This window comes from Thalia democratica, chromosome 2, assembly GCF_965202585.1.
Source record: "Thalia democratica chromosome 2, ktThaDemo2.hap1.1, whole genome shotgun sequence".
In the NCBI taxonomy this organism is placed as follows: Eukaryota; Metazoa; Chordata; class Thaliacea; order Salpida; family Salpidae; genus Thalia; species Thalia democratica.
In genome coordinates, this window is record NC_139166.1 from 56942510 (window position 1) to 56950618 (window position 8109).

The window sequence follows — 8109 nt, forward strand, 5'->3', positions numbered from 1 at the left end:
CTTTTTGTTTCTATCTCAAATGAATTTAAAATATTAACATATGTTTAGCTATGATTAGTGACTTATAAATCTTATTTGTTTGACGAAAAAAAAGGCTTAAATATTACATAACTGTTTTAAAGGATAAAAACAAACTGTATTAAAATAAAAGTAACTGACTATTTTTATCTTTAATAGTTTATATAATTAATGAAAACATTAATTAGTCTCTCAAAAGTCTTTAACTGATCTTAAATATATTTTTTTAATTCAAACTAGTATTTTATAACATACTTCTTAAACTATGTTTTAAGTTAAAAACAAGTGCTTTTTATATTTTTCTGTTTATGTAATTTTTTGTTTTTCATTTATATGCTGCTTTCTTATTGAGCACATAAAAAGATATTTTTTTCTGAATAAACTATTTTATTTTAATTAAACTAAAAAATCAATCATATTTGCTAAAGTTTAACGTAGAAAATTCTTTCTCTCAGTTTAAAAAAAAATTAAGTATATTTTTTGCAAATATAAATCAATAAAAACTTTATTAAAACTTAAATTCTGAAGATATTGTTCAATTAGCAAACTTTGCAACTTAACTTTATTGAAAAATCACAATAAAGTTAGGTTTAAACAGTTTGCGAATTAACAAAACACACGAATACATTTATTTTTCTGTTACAAAAAATCAGTCATTAAAGTTTAAAAGTTTTTAATAAGAGAACTAAACACGTGCACAATTGAAACATACAAATAAAAAAGATATAAAACGCTTTATAAACTTTAAGATGTCGAAATACAATTTTAGTTTTAAAAGTCTGATTATCTTGATTACTTTTAAACTTAAAGTCTGAAAACAAATGGTAAAATCATATAGGAAAACTAACAAATGGTTAAATAAAAATGTGGTAACTAATGAAATGTAAATTTAAACAATTTTTGCAGCAAATTGTTAAAAAATATCACTAAATTGTTTTTCGAGAATTATAAAAGATACTTTTATTAGTTGAATGTTTATCAAGGTTAAAAGTTGTGTAATTATAAATATAAAACACAAAAACTAATTCAATTCAACAACATTTATAAAGTAAATATATCACATTTTAAACAACTAAGGATTTGAACTTTTAGTTTTAAAACAAAGTAGCAGAAGAAAGCAGAGAAGGAAAATTTTTACTACGGTGTTCACCGATCCGTGACGAAGCATTCGTGAGTTGTGACGTAATAACTACTGCATTATCCATCATTCCTGCACACAAGTGAAAAAACTTAACGTTTTTAAACTTTTTAAAAGAGAATATGTTCGAAATAGTAAGTAAATTTTTGCATTAATGTTTTAAATTACTTTTTAGCTTTAAATCATAAGCTCACCTTAAGCTTATTGCAGCAACTGGTTAAGTTTAACTAGTTTAAGATCTTCTTGCAACTTGTTTTGAAAGTTTATTGTTCTTAATCTTTCTGCTGTTGGCCTCAAACTTTCATCGTGATTTGTCATCTTTTTTATGGATTTACTCTAAAAAAAAAAACTAGTACTTTGGCTTAAAATTGTACTTGTTGTACTAACCAAAACTTACAAATTACCATAAGTAAGTTAAAAGTTTATGTGAGCTACTTTTGTTTTTTGAACACCACCTCACTTTATTACTTATGAAACTCACCAGGTTCGGCAAGTTTGTGTTCATATAATGAGGAAGCATGTTGTTTGTATAATTCTTGTTGAGGACATATGAAACATACGGATAGCTTTCCCGAGGAGTGAACATCGTCAGTAACACTTGGCCTATGGAGAATACGTCCGAGCTCATCTCATATTGGGTGCCATTTCTCTGTAAACGTCATTAAAATTATTTTGTCAATTACTTATCAGTAAAATAGTTTTAAAACACGAACAAGCTCTGGGGCTAGGAAGTAATGGAGATCGCTGTTGAAGCAGGAGTAGTTTACACTTTGACATTCTGTTTCCATCACTCTTGCCAGGCCGAAGTCGGCCACCTTTACTTGGTAATCTTTGCCCATCAAAATATTGCGGGGAGACAGGTCACGGTGCAGAACTTTTTGGCTGTGAAGGTAACAAATACCTTGCACAATCTAAAAACACCTTTTTTTAAAAAGTTTGTATTTTTTGATAAAAAAAAAAGTTAAATAAACTGAAAATATGATTGTTTTAAACAAAAATTAGTTGCATCTACACTCAACCTTCTAAAGCAAAAGTTAACTGAGTATTATCTTAAACTGAAAACAAACCTACCTGCTCAAACATGTCTATCATTAGCTGAGGTGATCTTATTTTCCAAGAATTAAGGCTTGTTAAAATATCGTCAAGAGTTATTGGCAATGCTACTTCAGTGATGATGTTATAGTACTTGAATTTATCACTCATGTTCTCAATTTTTAACAAATTGTAAAGTTCTACAACATAAAAAAAATATGTTAATAGCGATAAAAGGTTCTAAAACTAAATTAATGTTAAAAGCTTATTAAACAACGATTTGATTAAAACTATAACAACAGAAATTATTAAGAAATAAGACTATTTATTTTTTATTTGGTTTTGTTATTATAAACTTGCAACTTACGACTTCTAAATTTCTTCTGAGTTTTTTCTCTGTCCTTTATAATTTTGATTTCACTAATTGTGTTAATTTTTTTTTCTTCAAAAATTTTTTAGAACTTCATTTCTTCTACAACTTGTTTTTTGACCATCGCTGTGTGTATTTTATTTTCTTGTTCAACTTCATTGCGTTCTTGTATATCTTTTTCACTGTACAATTTTTGAATTTGTTTTTTGCCAAATAGATAATTTGTGTCTATTTTATAAATCTTTAAATTAATACTTAATATTTTAAAAACTAAAAATAAACTTTCAACAAATATTTGATTCTTTTCTTGTTGAAGTACCATAAGTTCTGAAATAAACAATGCTTATGTTTATTTTTCTTTACAAAGATTAATTTCTTAAACTCTTACGTCAAATTAAATATTTCTTTCAGCTTGTTTTCCTGCCACCCTGTCTTCACGACCTCGTTGAAACAACCCGTCATTCGTAACACGTTTTCGTGTTTTAGCTTGCAGTGAATTTTTGGTTCCCTTACAACTCCTTCCTCAGAGTTTTCGAATCGCTCACTGCAGACAAGATGTTTTACACTAAAAATTTAGAAAGCCACGATTAAAACTACATAAACATTTTTCTTACTCTTTTTTTTACTCTTATTAGCTTCACTGCTTCCAGATTTTCGCTCATTTTGTTCATACAAAGGAATACGCTGCCATATGAACCCTGTGTTTATTGCCATAGTTTTTTTTAATTACATTGATAAAATTGTTTATTTTTCAATACAATTTTTGTGAGAAGTCATGTGAAAAGTTATATGTGAAAAGTTATATAAGTTTATTAGTGAATATGCAGTTTGTTTCAAACTTCAAAACTTTTACATACATAGTAGCATCTACTTTACAACGTATTTGTTTGAATTATCACAAAAAACAAAACATATAAAAGTTACTTTAAGATAACAGATGCTCAGACGTAAAAAATTAAAGTTAAAATTATTTTTACTCATACAATTTACAATTGTAAATTTTCTTGTTAGACTTAAAAACACCTTTTATATACACTTAAGAAAAAACAACTTAAGAGTTAATTTACATAAAATTCATCGAAGGAAAATAAAATGTATTTCGCCAACAATTAAAAAAGATATAAGATAATAAATTGTAGTATTTAAACCACGTGACCTAGCCGATTTTAACACTATTTATAAAATCCTTGTTTGTAATTTCTACATCATAATTTAAACACAGTGTTTATTTCTTTTTCAAAAGAAAATAATATAACTTTAAAGGCTATTAAACAAAAGGCTAAATTAAGACAAAAATTCATTGTACAAACAAAATTTTTCAAAAGTTAAAAACCTTTTAACTAAACACAAAATAAAACTTCAACAAAAAATCAAAAAAATGTTTATGTTAGTTTAAATGTAATGTCATAACACTTTCAAAGATTATAAACTGTAAGTTACGTTTCTTAAAAAGACTCTAAAAAGAGTTTAAGAAACTCGTAAAAGTTTTCAACAACTTTAACGTTTACTAAAACACGTTAAGTTTAATGTTTAGTAAACATAAAAAAATCATCGTTAACATTAAAAGAATATAGGTACTTTTTAATATCAAACTTACAGCACCAAGAAGGTCAATAACGTCATAATTTTCAAAAAGATGAGATTGATAAGGTTCTTTAATTTTCTGTTTTTCTCTTTCGTTGCGTTTTTGAACTAGTTCCTGCATTTGAATCTAAAAAGTAAAGTAATAAAAACGATAAAAAAGTAATTTGATTTTATAGTCTCAGTATTTATAATAATAATTAAAAGTATCATTATGACTTTGCATACATCTGAAAATAATTTTTGAGTGTATATGCATATATATAAACAAAATTTTAACTTTTTTAAGCAATAAACACTTGTCTGGCGATAAAAATAATTAAGGTAATTTTTTTTTCTAATTATAATGTTTTTATAATTTTTTTTTTAAAGATTGTTATAAATACAGGTAATACTATTTTTATAAAAAAACTTCTTCATCGCAACCAACTTCTTCATCGCAATCTAGTATTTAAAAAACTATTACGTTAACAGCATTTAAAACAATAACTTTAATTATACATTAGTGGTTTATAACAAAAACTTATCTTAAAAAATTTTGATTTTTTTTTGATAATAATAAAGATAACGTAAAAATAAACTACTTTTGTCTAAAAATGTATATTGATTAAATGATATAGGTTTTTGTTTTAAAAAAAGTTCAGAGTTTATGACAAATTTAATATAAAATCATAATGATTTATTTTGATAAAAAAACTTTATGTATTATATTGAAAAACTTTCAAAAAAAAATTTAGAGATTATCAGTATAAAATAAACTTTAAATGTACTATACATTTGGCACACAAAAAGTATGTTTAAAAATTTCAAAAGTGTTTGTTGCTTTATTCTTATCATATAAAATGTATTTATGTTTTAGCAACTGGTAGACTAATTTAGTTTATTTTTTGCTTTATGAAAATACAATATTAGTAAATTGATAGATTAAATGACGATTAATTAAACCTTGTATTTTAACACTAGAAACTAAAAGAAAAACATTTTTTCTTAAGTTATAATTATATACAAAAATGAAACAAGTTTTACATATTTTTAAACTTAAAATGTAAAACAAAAAGATAACACTGAATAAAAATAAATCACATGCTTGTAAGCAAGTTTCTAAACATTGGTTATTAAAAATTTTTTAAAATTGAACAATACTTGTGCGTTTTTCATTAATAAATTATATATTTTTTTCAAAAACTAAAAATTTCAACGATAGTTATTTTTATGATTTAAAAAATTATTATAAAAATTCAAAGTAATTGATAATTTATATGTGCTTGCGTTTATATATACTTTGATTTTTTTTCTCAATGTTTACTAACAACTAATCAACGATGTTTGCTTGTTAGAAGAAATACTTAATTAACTCAAGTTCTTAAGTTAAATTATGCACAGTTTTTTATAATTTAAGTATATAAAACGAACAAAGTTTAAAAGCTTAAGCTTTATAAAATGATAAAGATTTTTATGTTAAACTTTTAAATAGCTTATAAACAACTACTTAACTGTATTTTTTAGATGTTATAAATTAATAAGACCGGTTTTATGTTTTAAATTAATTTAATTTAAAACAATTTTAATTAACTTAATTTAATTGTTTTTAAAATAAAAACCAAGAAATGTTTATTCTATCAATAAAACTAATTAAAAAGAAAACTAAATATGATTAATACACTCATTAAAATACTTGATTTTGATTTTATTTGACATATAAAACATAAACAAACTTGCTCGGGTCTTCTGTTGTTTATTCTGTTTTTTATTGCTTTTACCACGCATATGGTACTTATTATTAACAGAAAAGCTGCAAGACTTGCAATAATAGCATATAGTGTCAAGTTGATTGGACTTTTTACAGTACTAATCATTTGAGTCGTATATTTCTTTGCATTGTCAGTTTGTGAAGTAGGTTTTTTACATAGGGTTTTTGATTTAAAACCGTAATCAAAATCATCACTACACTTTTTATCAACATATACATTTTGAAAGTCGTTTACAAGCAGACTGTAGCATTCTAAACTTGAACGCGATTCAACGTTAGCAAGCAAGAATTTAATTTTATCAAAATCAAAAACTTTTTCAACCACTTTTTCGGAAACATTACTTACGTCTGACTCATTTATTGTAGCTATTTTGTAGCCACGATCTAAGCAAGATCTTTTTGATTTATTAATTTTTTCCTTTCTATTAATTATGACAAATGTATTTGAACCATATTCAAATTTGTTAAAACTCATTATGTTTGAAATTAAAAGTCCTGTAACTAAAAAAAGTTAAAGTGTTGTTAGAAAGTGTTATAAAAAGTTTAACTTAAATTATTCAATTTTTAGTAAAAATGATAATCAAGAAAAAATATTTTAGGGTGCAATAGGACTTTCATACACTAAATAAAAAATTGTAATTTTAAAATAAACTCAAAATATTAAAAAGTTTTTTTGTTGCTTTGATTCTTCACAGTTTTTAAACTGTCCTAAAAATATGCTTACAACAAATAGTTATGTACTCGAATAAGTATTTCTAAGCTACGTAATCAAACACTTTTTGTTTTTAGTTTAGCATACTTTTTTGATGAATTACTTTTAGGTCATTTGAACAGTATGCAATGTACAAGTAAAAACACAAAAAACTACCAAAACATTAAAAAAACTTGTTTAATTGTAACCATAATAATTTTAACAGAGCATAAGTGAAACACAGTAAAGAGTTTAATTTAAACGTTATAAACCTTTGTTACCTAATTCTTAATCGTTTGTTTGAGTTTTAACTCTGCAGCGTTTGTTAGCGGATTATCGTTATAACATTTAACCAGTACATTTTTAAGTAAAATCTTTTTAAAAGTATTATTAAACTTTATAGTTAAAAACACATACAAGAAAGTAAACTTTACAAAAAAAAAATTAAATGAAACACTTGTTTTTGATTTAATTATTATAAAATAATATTTCAGAACTAGTAGTGATCTTTTACTATACTGCTTATGTTCGAACTACTAAACACATACTATTCTTTTACAAGTTTAAAAAAAGTCCTTTTATATGTTTGTATATTTGTGGTTTTGTTTTATTTTTTAAAAGCAAAATTATTATTAAGTATTTTATTTTTAACTTGTGATTGACTTATTTTAGAAATCATTATTTAACTTAAAACTACTATTTTACTTAAACAAAACTTATAAATGAACACCTTATTTGTACAAAAGGTCTATAGTAGTACTAGCACTTTAGTTTCTAATACTAAATTTAAAATAAACAAAATCATCATTTTTTCGAAAAAAAAACAAATAAAATTTACATAAAAAATATATATCAAAGTTTAAATATGTAAGTAACAACAACTTAATTAAACCGTTCTTCTAAATTTAATAAATATCAAAAGACTTGTTACACAAAATAACTGCAATATTTATATATTACAAACAGTAAATAATATTTTCCAGCTTCTATCAAGAAGCTACAGCACGGAATACAAACATTTAACTATTTCATGTTATCATTGTTTTTTTTTGTATAACTAAAAATACTTTATAAATCTTGATTTTTTATGTTTAACATCTACTAGGTAGTTATAAAATTTTACGATAAAAGAGCTAATAAAATAAGACTTACATAGACATTTTTTCATCTTAAAATTGCGTTATCTAGTTAAAAAAAACCTGTAGTGGAAATTATAAAAATATGCTCACATAACTTTTGCTATAGTAAGAATGTTTTTATTTGTTTTAATAAAATACAGATAAATTTTTTTGTTACTTAACGTATATTAAAAAAAATGTTGGAAAAGTTTGTTAATTTTATTTTTAAAAATCCTTAACTTAAGTTCAACGCCACTTAAGTTTATTGTGCATACATATTGAAATTTAGACTTAACAATAGAGTTATGATAGATAATTTTCAAATAAAACAATACTTTACAAGTAAACTTTGTTGAAATTAAACGCTATACATTTGAAATATTTTTTAAAGGTACTTAAACTCTAGACTAG

At 23.8% G+C, this 8109-nt stretch overlaps 1 protein-coding gene across 1 annotated transcript; it reads right to left on the reverse strand.

Annotated features, from left to right (window-relative positions):
- Positions 1 to 1357: 1357 nt before the first annotated feature.
- On the reverse strand, positions 1358 to 2359 carry LOC145828768 (protein-tyrosine kinase 6-like). The gene is made up of 4 exons (XM_082936519.1): positions 2228 to 2359; positions 1870 to 2067; positions 1638 to 1805; positions 1358 to 1492 (listed from the first exon to the last, which is right to left on the reverse strand). The coding sequence occupies exons 1-4, from the start codon at positions 2357 to 2359 to the stop codon at positions 1358 to 1360; spliced, it is 633 nt and encodes a 210-aa protein (XP_082792645.1).
- Between the last annotated feature and the right edge of the window lie 5750 nt (positions 2360 to 8109).